This window comes from Megalobrama amblycephala, linkage group LG15, assembly GCF_018812025.1.
Source record: "Megalobrama amblycephala isolate DHTTF-2021 linkage group LG15, ASM1881202v1, whole genome shotgun sequence".
In the NCBI taxonomy this organism is placed as follows: Eukaryota; Metazoa; Chordata; class Actinopteri; order Cypriniformes; family Xenocyprididae; genus Megalobrama; species Megalobrama amblycephala.
In genome coordinates this window covers 1,673,437-1,689,861 of record NC_063058.1, presented here as the reverse complement: position 1 = coordinate 1,689,861, position 16,425 = coordinate 1,673,437, and the positions used below count along the sequence as shown (strand labels likewise).

Below are 16,425 nucleotides of genomic sequence, written 5' to 3'. Positions count from 1 at the left end.
TGTTGTGTGTCAGCTTTGATAAACAGACATCCACTCTCATATTGCATGTGTAACAGAGGTCAGATAGTGAGAGTTTTGCAGTTGAACCACTGCACACTGACGCCCGCTAGAGAATGAGGTGTTTAACATCATTGATAGTGCATTTGCCTCACATGCCAGCAGCGATCGGGCCAGGGTTTGAGACTGACTCGGATCAGGGTGGTTAGGATTGGAGGGTGAGTTTTGGAGGCGGAGCAATGAAGAGAGGAGTGGGTTTGTTTAGGTTAATTTCAAATATCAACAATGTCCAACAGCGTTGTTCAAAATCTAATGATACCACATTTACCTACACTTAATAAAATGAACATGAAGTATACTTATTTTTTGTAAGGGTAACAACACATCCTCCAGTTCTGCTCAAACAGAATGTGTTTTCTGTTATTAGGATTGTATGGCTCTGGTCATGTTCAGAAAGTTCAAAATTCATCTTTCCACATTATATTCAAGCAGTTTGTTTAAACCTTACTTTTAGGTACAGTTTACATTAACAATGATTGATTTGAAGAACAGCTGTGCTTAATTGAACTTATCAAACATCTGCTTAACTCTACAGCCTTCTGGGATTTGACTTCTGCTAACTGATAACACGGTCATGCAGGAATAATGAAGAATACTTGTGTATTTAAATAGCAACACATTTCTGCTCAGAATGAATATTAGTACAATTTTACACATGAAATAAAAAAAAAGTTACCAGACAGGCCACGAGTACTGAATCACTGTTGTTCCTTTCGGCTGGTGAGCGACACAACTCAATGAGACGAGGAACAGCTGAGGAGAAGATACAAGATTACCATCTGCAGTCTGACAAACCTAAAGATCAGGCCACAGCTTTAATAATCTCTTAATTGATAAGATACTAAACGCCAAAGAGATGCTGAGCATTATTTACTGTATGTTGTCTCATGTACAGTATTTGATTTACACATGGTTCCTCTGTGGGAACTTCAGACATCCACTCTAGCTAAGATCTGTTTTCTTCTCAGATAAGCCTGTGCAGTATTTGACACTTGCTTTTATAAGTGTTGAGTTGTGTAACGATATCAGGTCTAGTTGTTTTGAGCATCGCTAAAGAGTTTTTCTCATACCCCGGAGCTGTATGGCGGTCTGAGCGACCAGCGGGTCTCTGCTGAGACGAGCCAGTGTGACAGCAGCTTTCTGTTGAACACGCTCGCATGCGGCGCCCTCCGATGGACTGGAGGACGAGGGCTTCTCATTCAGCAACACCAGCAGCTGCTCGATTCCTGAACACAGCACGTGTAACTCTCAGATGTTGTAGGACAGATAAAAACACTGACGGGTGATGTTTAGCGCACATACCCTTCTCCTCCAGGACATCTGCAGTGCATTGCTCCAGAACCGACAGATTGGCAAGGATCGTCACAACCTGTCGGGATTGAAGCATCGTGTCATGTTCGTAACTAAACTGTGTGCAATGTGAGATGACATTTTATTAATGGAACCAAATTAACTCCTTTAATCGACAGCCCTAGTTTTAGCTCAACACAGAACCAGTTCATTCAGGAAGTGAAGGGAAGAGGAACAGATCTGTGAAGGATAACTGCAGTAAACGACTGCTGTGCCTGTGAACGGAGAGATCAGCACCTGGTCTTTGGAGTACGGCGTGTCGACGCGCTGCCGGTCTCTGCAGGCCTGCAGCAGGATGTGAACGGCGTTGAGCTGCAGGAGGATTTCACAGGCCATGCTGTCGAAGAAGGTGATGTTCGCCAGCGCTGCCGAGGCCAACAGAAACACTTCGCCGCAGGACGCGCTCTCACACAGACCTGCAGACACACAAGAGGAGCGCTAAACTACCTTAATCCCAGCAGCTCCATCACGGCTTCAGTTTCAACGTTAATGGATCACTGAAATAAATCAAACTTCTCAATGTAATTTAAAACCAAGGCATTCTTCTCCGAAACACATTTCCAAGGCAAAACATATTACACCGACATGTGACGCAGTGTGGAGTGTCATGCCTTCAGCAAAATGATCCTGTAGCAGGGATGGGCAAACTCGGTCCACTGTCCTGCAGACTCATCTTTCTGTAGCTTTCTAGTAATCCTGAAGGCATTGATTAGCTGGATCAGGTGTGTTTGATTAGGGTTCGAGCTAAACTCTGCAGGGAAGTGTCCCTCCAGGACGAGTTTGCCCATCCCTGTCCTATAGCATATGCACCCTGACAAAAACCAAGACAAAATATGCTCAAAAGAGGAACGAGAGGTGTGAAGTGCAAATGAGCTGATGAAAAATCAAAGCGAGATGGAGCAGACGTCTTCCTCAATCTACTCAATTTGAAAAACATTCCTCGTTTTGGAATTCTTGGATCACCAGCAGAATGACTTCTGTCAAGACAAACATGGACAACACTCCCAAATTGACAAAAAGCTGCTTGTCCCTTCAGAGAAAAGCCATGTCACACTCAGAAAACAACCTGCACACGTGTTATCGACAGAAGCTGTCTTATGACTGAACCATCAAGCCTCTCTGTGCCCTTCTGAAAGGTGAAGTTGTCAGGTTACAAACTCCTCAAGGGTACAACAAAGTAAGAAGCAAAGAAAAATCATCTGCAGGAAACCAAGATTGTTCGTGGTCGAATCAGATCGCAGACACATTTTGATGAGTTCAACCCTACAGATCACCAGATCAAAGTTCCCTCTCAAAACAACATCTACTGACTCTGAAGTAACAGCAGAGGTCACTGTACCTGTTGAGGAATCAGAGAAAAGCTCCATGTCACTCGATCAGGTGGAAGCATGACCAAACCCAAAGTATTTCCAGTGAGCTGCTTAGACATGGTTAAGCATTTGTAAGAGACTGTCAACTCATTTAAAGTTTTGAGTTTATGAAATGTGACAGTTTAAGTGTCAATATTTGGTCATACATGCTTTGAGTTTGAGTTAATGTAGATCAACCATAGGATATTTTTTAGAGATGTGACGAGATCACATGCCACAAGATCTCGCGAGATTAAAATGTGACGAGATTTCTCATTGAGGTGAAAAACTGATTCACGATATTGCCATGACGGAGTGTGAGGGTGAAATTAGGATAGGATATGCCACTGCTACATTTACATTACGCCTCCACTGTTGTTTTTAATAATGCTATGAATGCATTCTGACTTATTTACACTGTTAAAGAGTTGCATTCTCATGCTAAACATGGCCAAAACACGAGTTGGACGTACGGCGGAGTATTTCTGTACCAAATATACTACTTCCGGTTGTGGGACTCAGGGACTGCACCCTTTCAAGGCTGCATACATTAAAAATAACCGTTAGATTTCAACGCAAGAAGTAAATTACAGTATTTTACACCTCACAATGAACATCAGTCAATTTTATTACGGTTACTTTTCTTAAATAAGACATCCTTGATGAAGTATGCAGCCTTCAAATGTGACCTCCGGAGGATGCAGCCTCTGAAATGAGACGCAGCTCCTGTCACCGAGGAAGTGTTTTTGGTTGTGAGGGAAAGATTACCTTTTTCAGATTCCCAAAGGACCTGGCGTGTAGGGAACAGAGGATGAAGTTTGTTTTCCGGGGCAGCAATGGAGTTGTGCACGTATGTTTGTTTGTTTGTTCCCGGGATTTTGGTGACAGATACTTTGTAAACAAGTCCCAGTTCGCTCTGGATTTGCAGATCACGGGCGGTGAGTAAAGCTGCATCAGATGTTTGTGTTTTGTTGGCAATCAGCGCACAAGTGCATATAATGTAAACAACACAAACGTTTTGTTCTTTTTTTGTATAATGATGTCCAGCTATCAGACAATCTCCACAAAAACTGCACGTGCTTGTGACTCTTTAGCTCCGCCCACAGCACTGACAGCAGACACGCCTCCAGGAGCTCGGCTTTTTTCGGAAAGACTCGGATTAGCGTATCTATCCGTTATAAATATAATAAAACTAAAGACTTTTGGGAGATATGAAGGATGCAGTATTACTCTATATACACTCAAGATTAACATGAGATTGGCAGAAACTGTGTGTGTGTGTCCTGTCCCCCCCCCCCCACCCCCCGATGGTCGATGGAGGAGTAAAACCTTCAATTGCCAAAACTTTAGCTTGGAGAGGACGTACTTTATCCTGTGCCACCTCCTTTCCCAAGTACTTTACTGTGGCTTGGGCAAACTCACATTTTGACAAATTGACGGTAAGGCGCGCTTCAACCAACCGCTCAAACAATGCCTGTAAACGCTGCAGATGCTGTCCCCAATTGTCACTAAATATAATAACGTTGTCTAAATAGACAGCACAACCATCCAAACCCAAAACCACCCAATTCATTAATCTCTGGAAGGTTGCCGGTGCGTTTTGCAACCCAAAACTATAACAGAGTTGAGTATAATCCTGATTGCGTGATAAAAGCGCTTACCTCTTGGGCACGTTTGGTTAACGGCACTTGGCAGTACCCTATAGGAGGTCCAGCTTACTCACGAACTTGGATGCACCAACTTGGTCAATGCAGTCTTCCATACGAGGAAGAGGAAACGCATCGGGCCTAGTTATTTTATTTAACTTACGATAATCAGTACAGAATCTATATGTACCATCTGATTTTCTCACCAACAAGCAGGGCGATGCCCAGCTATAAAACAAATGTTGGGCTATGCCATTATCAAGCACATACTGGACTTCAGATTCTAATACTTTTTGTTTCTCAACCAGGACCCAATAAAAACGCTGCCGAATTGGCTGTGCATCACCAACGTCCACATCACGATGGATCAGATGCGTGTGCGTGACGGCTCATCTCCAAACAAACTGGGGAATTCGGTCACTAAATGAATTAATTCGGACTATGTCCATCAGACAGATGTTGTAACAAACTTTCGAAATTCCCAAGCATTTCAGAATTTCTCAGACGTGGAAACAGCTCACTGTCTCCAGGTGCCTTAACACCCTCACCCTCCCAAGGAGAATACAGAGGCTCCTCTGGTACTGTGGCAGCAACGGAAACGGGACTTATCTTTATCTCAGTACTGCGAGAAAAATATGGTTTAAGCAAATTAGCATGACAAAGCTGGTTAGATTTCTTTTGATCAGGAGTGGCAATTACATAATCATGTTGTGAAACCCTCCGTACCACCGTATATGGACCAGAAAATTTTGCACAAAACGGAGATCCAGTATGAGGCAACAGTACCAATACTTCATTGCCCAGACTAAAAACACGGTTCTTTGTCCTTTAATTTGTCTTACAACACTGCAAGTGGTCCCCGTACCGTGTGACCAAAAACTAACTCATTTGGACTGAACCTCAAACTCTCCTGTGTCACCTCCCGAGCCGTGAGCATTAACCAAGGCAACCCGTCTTCCCAATCCCTGTTCAATTTAACACAGTAAGCGCGTAACAGAGACTTCAGGGACTGATTAAAACATTCCAACGCCCCTTGGCTCTGAGGATGGTACGCGCTCAACTGGTTGTGTTTTACCCCAAGCCGTTTCAGAATCTCTGCAAACATTCCAGACATAAAATTGGTACCTCGATCACTCTGAACTAATCTTCGGTATACCAAAAATAGAAATAAACTGCGTTAAAGCTTTAACCACAGCCCTAGTAGTGATCTTATGCAAAGGATATGCCGCGGGATAATGAGTTGTTTGACACATAACTGTGAGCAAATACGAATTAGATTTAGGCAGAGACAACGGCCCAACACAGTCAACCAGTATGTGCTTGAAAGGTTGATTTACTATGGGTGTCGGACACAATGGCACAGGCTTTAAAATCTGATTGGGTTTACCCACCACCTGCCAAGTGTGGCAAGTTTTAATAAATGCTGCGATATCTTTTTTAAGACGAGGCCAATAAAATTGCCACAAAACCCGGTGATAAGTTTTTTTCATGCCCAAATGGCCCGCCACATCACCATGGGCAGCACCTAATACCGCCTCCTTAAACTGACCAGGCACTAAGAATTAATTTATCAATTTATTAATTTATTAACTTATTAACTTATTAATTAATTTATTTATTTATTAATTTTTTATTAATTTATTTTTTTATTTTAGAATTAATCCTACCATTACCAATTTCTTTATCCCAACACAATTAAATTAATCAAACAAAAATCATAATAAACGTGATTAACGCATTCGTTTTAAATTTACGGACGAGCCCCCATTTGTTACAGCCGGCTCTTAGGCTGCAACAAATAGGAGACTAGACGCGCCATTTCTTTGCAGAAACATTTATTTTACACAAGAAAGACATACATATAACAGAAATAAAGAAGCGTTTTAGGGCCAGGCAGGACACTCAGCGTAACGCAGGCCATCAAGTGCCATGCTGGAACCAGACGACCATTCAACAAAAGCTCCCACACAACCAGTCTCAGTGGCATTTAACTCCGCATCCAACAAGTGTCAGGTATGTCGGCCATGCCCCCTCCAGACGGCACCTAAGAATCACACACACCCAACAGACGCACAGCGTAGACTGGGACGTCATAACATGAAAAAATGAATGTCTTGCCTTGCAGCATGCATGCTCAGCACCGCCACTCCCTATTCACAGAACATGCGTGATCGTGAAAGCGAAAGTAAAACGCGAACATTCAAACACAATTTCAATACCCTGCATTTTGAAAGCGGCTCCCTGATGCGTACAAATAATATGAAAGCGATCTTAGGCTAGATGTGCAATGGTAACCATCTCTTAGATTTGGTCTTGCACTTTGGATATTGAGTACTTTGATTATTGTTTGCACTTAATAAGACTAAGAAAACTGTGTTATTCATTTTTATTTATACTGTTTTTATTCCTATGATCACTTTGTGAAAGGAGTTCAGTTAGGAGGTCAAAGGTTGTAGAAGCTCATCAATCATGTACAGTAAGATCTGAAGAGACTGAAATCATACAGAAGAGAAGTCAGTCAGTTGAGTTTGTGGCGAAACCTTTTACTGTGCTTGAGTATTGTTGTCTTTTACTGCATATGATAATTCATACTCAGAAAGTAGAACTGAAATGACATTCATTACAAGACGATTAGTTAAAATATTTCAAATACACCTGCAGACTATTTTTCCAGTCATGAATTTCATCGAGGATTTTAAAAATACTGTCTCGTCTCGTGAGCTCACTGTCTCACAGCCTTAATATTTATGTTGTTATAAACTGATGAGAGACTGCTGATGAAAGAGCACTGATTATATGTGTTTTGTCATCTCCTATCCTGTCACTCACTGATGAGGGCCGTGACGATGTCCTGCATGCTCTCCAGGAAGCTGGCGAGGTGTTGTGTGGAGCTGTGATGAGGGGAGGTGATCTGAGCCATGACCGCCGCCGCCTCCGCCCGCGTCGCCTCCGCACACGTTCCGTCCGTCAGGATGTCTGCCAGACACAGGATCCCGTCCACCTGACCAACACAGCACACACACCTCTGACCTTCAGCTGCATCATTTCACTGTTTTCCTAAGGTTATTCAGTCTCTCATGACCGAAATACAGACGTATGGAGTACAGACATTTATGATTTATGAACTGAATCAAACTCATGCTGAGACGTACAGTAATCTACAGTTTCAGAATGCAGTTGTGCTCATATAATCTATCACCACACAGTGGCGCTGTCACACAAACTGAGACAGGATAATAACACATGCTGGCCATGTCAGATACAGTTCAATCCTCTACCTGCTCACAAAATACACGTCTTTAAAGACAATTACAGTTTAGTAAAAAAGCACTTAAAAGCTTATAGTTATACTGTATGTTTTGAATTATTTTGGGCTGTTTGATAGCATAACACTGCCTCAAACATCTCTGTCATGATAGCAGTCATTACTATACTATACTATACTCAACTATATTCATAACTTCAGTCGGATACAGTTAAACTAGCCGTTATATTGAGCTGTTATTTTAGTAACATTGAGATTTGATGAATATTTTGATTTTAGAATTTATTTCCCATTTTCATTCTAAATTTAATTAATGTTTTAGTATTTTCTGTGTATATATATATATATATATATATATATATATATATATATATATATTCCAGTTAAAGTTTATTTCAAGAATTAAATTATGGTTTTAGTTTCATTTAACTACAATAACTCTGGTTTGAGGCTAAATAAGTGTTATAATCATCTCTACTAACATGTGAAAAGAAAAGAGCAGGAAGCTCATGAAATCAGTACAAGCTCGACGTAAACATGTAACAGATAAAGCTGGTGTGTTTGTGTCGTTCTTTCCCAGCTGGAAGATCTTCAGCAAACCAACATCTGCGTCTGTGAGAGTTTATTATCTTCCATCCCCGTCTCTGGACTCGTGAGGAGAATGTGTGTCTCTACATCATGATGTTCTTGGCCAAACCTCTGCGGTCTGTTTATAAATCAGTTAGTCGGAGTGTTTAATGTGGCTCTAAGCTCTCCACATTCACAGATTTTACTGTTAATGTTATAAATGTTTAGTCTGATCATCATCTAAGTAAATGAATGGTCAGAATCATCATGAAAGGAGAGCTACTGCGTTCTCGGAGACTCACATATGGCTCCTTTTAAGTGCATGCTGGGAAACGGATACCTTCTCCAGCTGGCTGATGCCCTCTTCCACACAGCAGATGGAGGCGACGGTCCTGAGCGCGTGAGCGTACAGAGAACTGAAGCAGTCCTGCCGGCAGATCTTCAGCAGAGCCACCACAGCACCCTCCTGTGGAGAACAGCAGAGAAACTCTCTTCATTCAGTTATAGCTCAGAAATAACTCATCTTTGTGCTGTTTGAGTGTGTGCATCAGGAGTGTGTGTGTGTCTCTTCACAGAAATCAGACATTAGATCAGTGTCCTTTAACCCAGGACTGTGGATGACAGAAGCCGGTGGGCACTAGAGAGAAAATGCCTGCGCGAGGATCTAACCACTGTCATTATGTGAATAAGCTTCATTATGTGATGAGAGGCTCAGTCTGCAGCACATTCACAAACACACTTCAGCTCTCTCTGCGTTCAGAGACTCAAAAACATCTTAAAGAAAACATGATCTCGCTGATGTCAACATGTTTAAAATACCTGCTTCATTTCATCTTACAATCAGTGACAAAAACAAACTACTGAAGAATGATTTTGTGGCTACAGTAGTAAGAACATTGTTTTTTTAGCTATTATATGTTTATTTTTCTTTCTTTAACATTAATCATAATCATGTTTATTCTGATTATTATCTTGGCAAGTGACAGACTGTTCCAGATTTGCTCATCAAAATACTCAGCGAAATTTTCAGGTATTTTGGATTTTTTGAAAAAACTACTTTTGCGAACTAGTCGTAGGTTTTTGGTCTGATCTGAAGCAAACCAGTGCAGCGAGATTCTCTGGGAAGAAAAAAGTTGAAATTTCGATTCACGGTCTCTAAGGGGCGCCAAAACTTTTGAAGTGGGCGGAGCCACTTTTACTAAAATGGCCATAACTCGTGAACAGAATGAGATATTTTCACCAAACTCAGCACAGCTACAGTATATAAGAGCTCATTATGTGGTCGCGTGAACCAGGACTGGCCACTTGGTGGTGCTATAACAGCAAAAAAACATAAAAACGGCTATAACTACTTCACTGTTAGTCCGATTGATTTGAAAATTGGCATGCAGTGTCTTCGTCCGAGGTGCCATGATTGTTTCTGAGGACATTGACGCATCTCAAAAAACATGTCCGCCGTCGGCCAGTGAAATTTAGGGCAGCCGATCAGAACGAAACTCACTGGGCCTGTTTGACTCACGGCCCTATAGGCCTGTGAGAAATTAGAAAGAAATCGGCCACGTGCGTAAAGGATTGTGTATCGTGTGAATTTTTGCGCAACTTTTCAGATTTTCTGAGAAAAACATTTTTGCCTCTACGACCACCGCTGTCCATCGAATCGTTGGTAAATATTGGAGATTATTTCAAAACCTAACTTTGCCGACTAGTCCTCTGTTTTTGGCTCAACCGCTATAACTGTTAAAAAGCTTATAAAGCATATATTTCCGAAGATAAATTGCCTGTATTTGCTGTAAATGGTCTTTTCCATCTACGATCAAGATGGTTACAGGCTTGCTCATTAAAACATAAGATCTTTTTACGCATGTGCTTAAAGGCCTTAAACTGCAGCTCGTAGCTTTGTTTTATTTATTTATGTATTTATTTTAAGGAAATGAATACTTCTTTGCTTGTCTAGGAAATCGATCAATGAGCAAGATGAATCTTGACTGAATTAGTTTGGAAAGGACGTCCATTTTTCAGTGCAATTTTGGTTTTCCCTTACAAAAAATAAGAATACTTCATGCTCATTTTATTAAGTATACTTTATACTTGTAAGTGTACTTGGGACTAAACTGGTCCACTTTTTACTGTATAAAAGTATTAAAAGTGTAACAGTAGTAAACTTTGAGTACACAACTAGTTTACGACTACGATTTTTGTTTGTACTTCAACTCAAGTGAACTTATAAGTGTACTGATAGTTTAAATACATGTAGCACATTTTTTAGTTTATGTAAGTACACTATGAAGTAAATTTTCAGTAAGCAACTTTACGTGAAGTTTTCTTTAAGTGAACTTGACATTATACTTATATTTTACCATTTATATGATTTTTGCTCTTTAAGTACACTACTATGTTCCTATTTAGGTATTCATTTTTATCCTTGAATTGCACCTTTAACTGTACTTTAAGAAGATTGAAGTAAATTCCTATATGTATAGCAGTGGATGACACCAAAATTCATACAGAATTAGAAACATACCTGTTTTCTTTATAAATCAACATTTTCAAATAAATCTATTGTATTGGATGCTTGAAATCAAACGAGAGGAATGAGAGGAGATGAAACAGAAAGTGAGAAGCACAAGCGCTGACAGATCTTTAACATGCGGATCTATTGAGGCAGACAGAAGTGAGCGATGGCTTCAGATGCCGCTGGTCAACGGCCGGTAGTCAATCCTCATACAGACGCGTGACGCAGCCGAGGAAGAGAGCCAGAAACACGACAGTCGGCGTGATCAATGCAGCACGCTAATGGAGCGGGACAGTATCGATCTGATTAGAAACACACCAGGAAAACCAGACGACTAATGGACATGAGCTGCGGTTCGCTGTGACATCAGAGACCAAACCCTCCAGATCCATGCTAAAAATAAAGGGCTTTTATCAAGATAACTATATAGCACAATAATGTAAATATGATTTCATCTTGTGTGAGTGGTGAATAAGAACAAACTGATTAAATAAACTAAATCTGTATAGGAATGGCTTGGAAAACAAAGTTAGTGGCCTGAAATGAACCAGACATGAATCCAGCTGAGATTAATGTGTGGTATGAAGCACATATGATCTCCATCTGATCTGGTCCGAGCTGGAACAAATCTGCATTTTATTACAAATTTGGTTAAACAGAAACAAAATGTGAACAAACGCAAATGAGTGAATGCATTACATAAGATGAGGGGATGCCAGAAGGAGCTGATCACATGATCACAGCTGTGTGTGTGTGTGTGTGTGTGTGTGTGTGTGTGTGTGTGTGTGTGTGTGTGTGTGTGTGTTGCCGTACTTTAGCGATGATGCTGCAGAGCTGCGGCCCGTCCTGAGTTAAAGACAGCAGGTTACTGATGGCAGTGCTGATGGCAAAAACATTATCAGAATCCTCAATCTGACGGATCAGAATCTGTGAAAAAAGAAAATAAATGTCACTAATGTCACAAACGGTGGTTTAATGAGCGCACGATGACAGGGAGAATCCAACACAAACACTTGATTTTACAATAAACAGAGTAATCACAGACACAACCACATAAACATGAACAACACCAAACCAAGAGCTGAATGAACTGAAGGCTTGTATACACATGAGAAGATAATCAACACAACAGGGATCAGGTGAAAAACTCATTAACAACCATGGAAACTAACAATGACTGGGAAATCAAGTAAACAGGAACAGTACAAAAAAAACAAAATTAAAATACAGTGAAACTAACATAAATAAACATAACCCTAACCCATCTGATCAACTTTATAGCATTAGAACTGCAATTTTTAGACAATTGTGAAAATCATTTGTTATTAAAATGGTCCTTGATTATGATTTCACGTTTTTCACTTTAGTTAGTCTAAAAGTTGTAACTTCTTCCTGAGTCTCTCCATCAGTGTCGACTCCAGTTTGAACAATGTAAGGCTGAACACCGTTACTGACAATCCTCATTTTGGCTGCGTGAGATTCTCCAGCTTTGTTGTTGTTGAGCTGTTAAAGCTCCACCCTCTTCTGGAGCAGCAGCTCATTTGCATTTAAAGGGACACAAACAAAAACGGCGTGTTTTGCTCACACCCAAATAGGGGCGAATTTGACAAGCTATAATAAATGATCTGTGGGGTATTTTGAGCTGAAACTTCACTGACACATTCTGGAGACACCAGAGACTGATATTACATCTTGTGTAAGAGGCATTATAGGTCCCTTTAAATTATTCAGTATTACTCAATAATAATTCATGAATCCTGAAGCTGCAACCAAAATAATGGAAGCACATATTAAAATGCAGTGAATCTAATGAAGAATGAATACAATAAGGCCACTCTTACCTGAATCTCATTGGCCAGTGCCATGTCAATCATGTGGCTGAAGGAGTCGCTGACGTCAGTCAGGATCTCGTGAATGGCCTCCTTCATGGATTTGAGGAAGTATTCGTCCTCAGTATGAAGACACCTGAGGAAGAAACGATGTCAGATCTTTAGGATTAGAGCTGTAAGATGATGAAGGAAGGTGTGTGATGCTGTTCTTCACCTCTCTGTAATGACGTTCAGCTCCATGCACTTCTCCAGCAGAGATTTCTCATACTGTCACGAGAGATGAACACATACAATATCAAACATTCAGTACTTCACAATATCAAGTCCTGCAGGGTGTGAACATTATCTACACAAATAGAAGTTTTCTGAGCATAACTTTTAGCCATATGTTAGACCTTAAATATGATGCAAATAATATTCTGTGAAACATGCATTTTCGGTAAAGTTGATTCCAAACAATATTGTGAAAAGCGCTATAAAAATATAAACGTGAATTGCCCATTTACGAATCATAAATGCTTTCTCAGCTAAAAGGAAATGCTCTCAGAACTTTGGTCAGTGGTCTGGCAAGGTTCTTTCAGTTAACATTAATAGAATGTTCATTCAAAGTTATCTGCTCTTTAACAATGTTCTCAAAACGTTAGCACAAAAACATTATTTATACATCGTTCATGGAATGTTTTATCTCTGAAATGTAACTGCTTGTTTCAGGAACTTCAGAGAACATTCAGAAATAACTTAATGGGAACATCAGCCAAACGTTCTTAGAATATATTTCTGATAGCTGGGTTCATACCCCTGCAATTTCTTTGACTATAACCAGAAAACATATCATCAGTACAACCTGTTTGTTATAAGTGATTAAAGTTTTGAGATGTCACGGCACCTTCTGCATGTCTGGCGGAGCGCTTCTGGCCGTGCTGTACTCTTGGATGAGCGAGCGCACGTGACAGTTGACCCTGACGGCCGTGCTGTGGACCCGCTGCCAGCGCCGCTTCTCCAGCCGCTGGAACATCTTCCCCAGCTCCGTGCTGACAACCAGCGCCCTCTTCAGCAGCGTCTGCAGGTTATCCCGGGTCACGTGCTCGCCCACGGCCGACACGATGAGCTCACCTGGAGCGTCTTCATCCACGCCGATGGGTTTGGACTGCAGGACGCACATGCACTCCACCTCCGTCATGTGCCGCAAGTCTTCCATCCAGCGCTGCACGGAGTCCACATGTATGGCGTGCGTCCTGCTGCACGGACACACAGCACCACATCAGGACAGGACCTTTGAAGCAACTCCGTAAAATACACAGGATTGAGAAGCCTTTATACAGTCTGAGAAAATAAGGGTCATTAAAGCTATTCCTGTTTTCAGAGATTCACTGTAATGAGGGAAGAGAGAATATTGTTAAGAACGTGATGAAATGGAGAGTTTTGCTGAAACCTCAACCAGAGTTATTGGAGAGATCTCAATATTGTCTCAAACTGTGCTCAAACGTGCCAAGACACTTGATCAGAAGTGGAGTCATGGGATGCCAATGGATCCCAGAGGCAGAGGTACTCCAGCAAGCTCTACGCTCTATGCACATGTTCCTCTGGGGTCTTTTGAGATATAATTAGTTTAGGCAAACCAGATTGAGAGGGGTATAGCTGCAGCCTGAAGATCTCCAAATGGGGGTGGGAACTCCAATCCAAAATAGGGCGTGGCTTCCTCCCATTGACAGACAGGCACATGACATGCATGTGTGATTTTCCCCCCGATCCAGTTCAACACAAACTCCACCCCGTAGCCAACTCTAAAGATTTCACTGGTCATGTCAATCACAGTGCTGATTTCCTACAATGCTACAACTAATTCTAACCCCTAAACCTACCCTACTCCCTAAACTTAACCAGTGAATTTGAATGCAAGGCACTGAATAGTGTGCTAAAGATAATGGCAGTTCAGGAGACAAGCAGTTAAAGGTGCCCTAGAACTTTTTTTTAAAAGATGTAATATAAGTCTAAGGTGTCCCCTGAATGTGTCTGTGAAGTTTCAGATCAAAATACCCCATAGATTTTTTGTAATTCATTTTTTTAACTGCCTATTTTGGGGCATCATTAGAAATGAGCCGATTCAGGGTGTGTGGCCCTTTAAATCTCGTGCTCCATGCCCCAAGAGTTCGCACTTGCCTTAAACAAAATAAAAAAAAGTTCACACAGCTAATATAACCCTCAAAATGGATCTTTACAAAGTGTTCATCATGCAGCATGTCTAATCGCGTAAGTACAGTATTTATTTTGATGTTTACATTTGATTCTGAAAGAGTTTGATAGTGCTCCGTGGCTAATGGCTAATGCTACACTGTTGGAGAGATTTATAAAGAATGAAGTTGTGTTTATGAATTATACAGACTGCAAGTATTTAATAATGAAAATAGCGACGGCTCTTGTCTCTGTGAATACAGTAATAAACGATGGTAACTTTAACCTCATTTAACAGTACATTAGCAACATGCTAACGAAACATTTAGAAAGACAATTTACAAATATCACTAAAAATATCATGTTATCATGGATCATGTCAGTTATTATTGCTCCATATGCCATTTTTTGCTATTGTTCTTGCTTGCTTACCTAGTCTGATGATTCAGCTGTGCACATCCAGACGTTCTGCCCTTGTCTAGTGCTTGAACATGGGCTGGCATATGCAAATATTGGGGTCATACATATTAATGATCCCGACTGTTACGTAACAGTCAGTGTTATGTTGAGATTCGCCTGTTCTTCGGAGGTCTTTTAAACAAATGAGATTTATATAAGAAGGAGGAAACAATGGAGTTTGAGACTCACTGTATGTCATTTCCATGTACTGAACTCTTGTTATTCAACTATGCCGAGGTAAATTCAATTTTTGAATCTAGGGCACCTTTAATAAGATCGTGTGATGTGAGATGGCTGAGCCATGCTTGAAACATGCTTGTTTCTGCAAAATTTCATTACGACTTACACATTTCACAACACAATAAAAACACAATAGTTGAAGCAACCATGCCATTTTATCTTGCTTCTACAAGTCTCTCAGCTTATTTATTGTGCCTCGTGTTTCAGGAGAATCAGGCTGCATCTGAAAACTGGAAAATGCTGCCTTCGGAGGACACGTTTCAAGGAAGGAAGGCATCAAGGCACATCCAAATCCAAAGTTAGTTTCACTTCCTGTTTCCTGAGATGCCTTCATCTGATTGATTTTTGAAAGCAGCATAGATGTATCCTTTGCTGCCTTTGATATCCCACAATCCTGTGCTTCTATTCAGTGACAGTTGAGCTAGAAATAGAAAGATGGCATCTGAAAGTTGGGTTTGTTGGTCAGTTTGTGTGTAAATGTATGTTTTTGATCAGTATTTTCCACTTCTGATATCATTTCTAGCTAAAAAATGACTACTGTAGTTATTAAATATTTTAGTTCTCATCAAAGTTCGCTGTATTTTTCTGTAGATCATTAAATCGTTACGCTGCCTCAGAAGTCTGTCTGAAATCAGTTTCGTGAGCTGCCTTCATGCTCAAACACTGCCTGCAGAGTCATTGCCTGAAAGGGCAGCGAGGCAACAAGTCACTGCCTAAGTTTTGGAACGCAGCCTCATTCTGGAGCGCTTCACATCACAAGAGCACTGCTGTACCAGATGAGCCGCCCAGCACGTTTACTACATCAGAAAAGCCACACATATGTGATGCAAACCTCAAAACGTAATTACAGGTCACAACATAGTATTGTGCAAGACAAACATGTGAAAATAAGTCTTTATCGTGTCTTTATTTGTGTAAAAAGGAATAAAAGTTGTTGGCGTTTCATTTCAACAGGAAACGGCAGTGAATTGTATGTATA

The 16,425-nt window shown here is 40.9% G+C and overlaps 1 protein-coding gene across 3 annotated transcripts in view; it reads right to left on the bottom strand.

Annotated features, from left to right (window-relative positions):
* The window catches only part of LOC125247251 (protein inscuteable homolog), a 36,432-nt gene that overhangs the window by 2,547 nt on the left and 17,460 nt on the right, over positions 1-16,425 (bottom strand). For 2 of the 3 annotated variants that reach the window (XM_048158515.1, XM_048158516.1), the window contains exons 3-12: positions 13,462-13,813; positions 12,790-12,842; positions 12,588-12,711; positions 11,560-11,673; positions 8,575-8,700; positions 7,232-7,403; positions 1,645-1,823; positions 1,360-1,426; positions 1,128-1,283; positions 734-810 (exon numbers count right to left, since the gene is read on the bottom strand). In XM_048158515.1, the coding sequence (XP_048014472.1) occupies positions 734-810; positions 1,128-1,283; positions 1,360-1,426; positions 1,645-1,823; positions 7,232-7,403; positions 8,575-8,700; positions 11,560-11,673; positions 12,588-12,711; positions 12,790-12,842; positions 13,462-13,813 (1,420 nt within the window). The remainder of the gene's footprint in view (positions 1-733; positions 811-1,127; positions 1,284-1,359; positions 1,427-1,644; positions 1,824-7,231; positions 7,404-8,574; positions 8,701-11,559; positions 11,674-12,587; positions 12,712-12,789; positions 12,843-13,461; positions 13,814-16,425) is intronic. The other variant, XM_048158517.1, reaches the window with a different exon arrangement.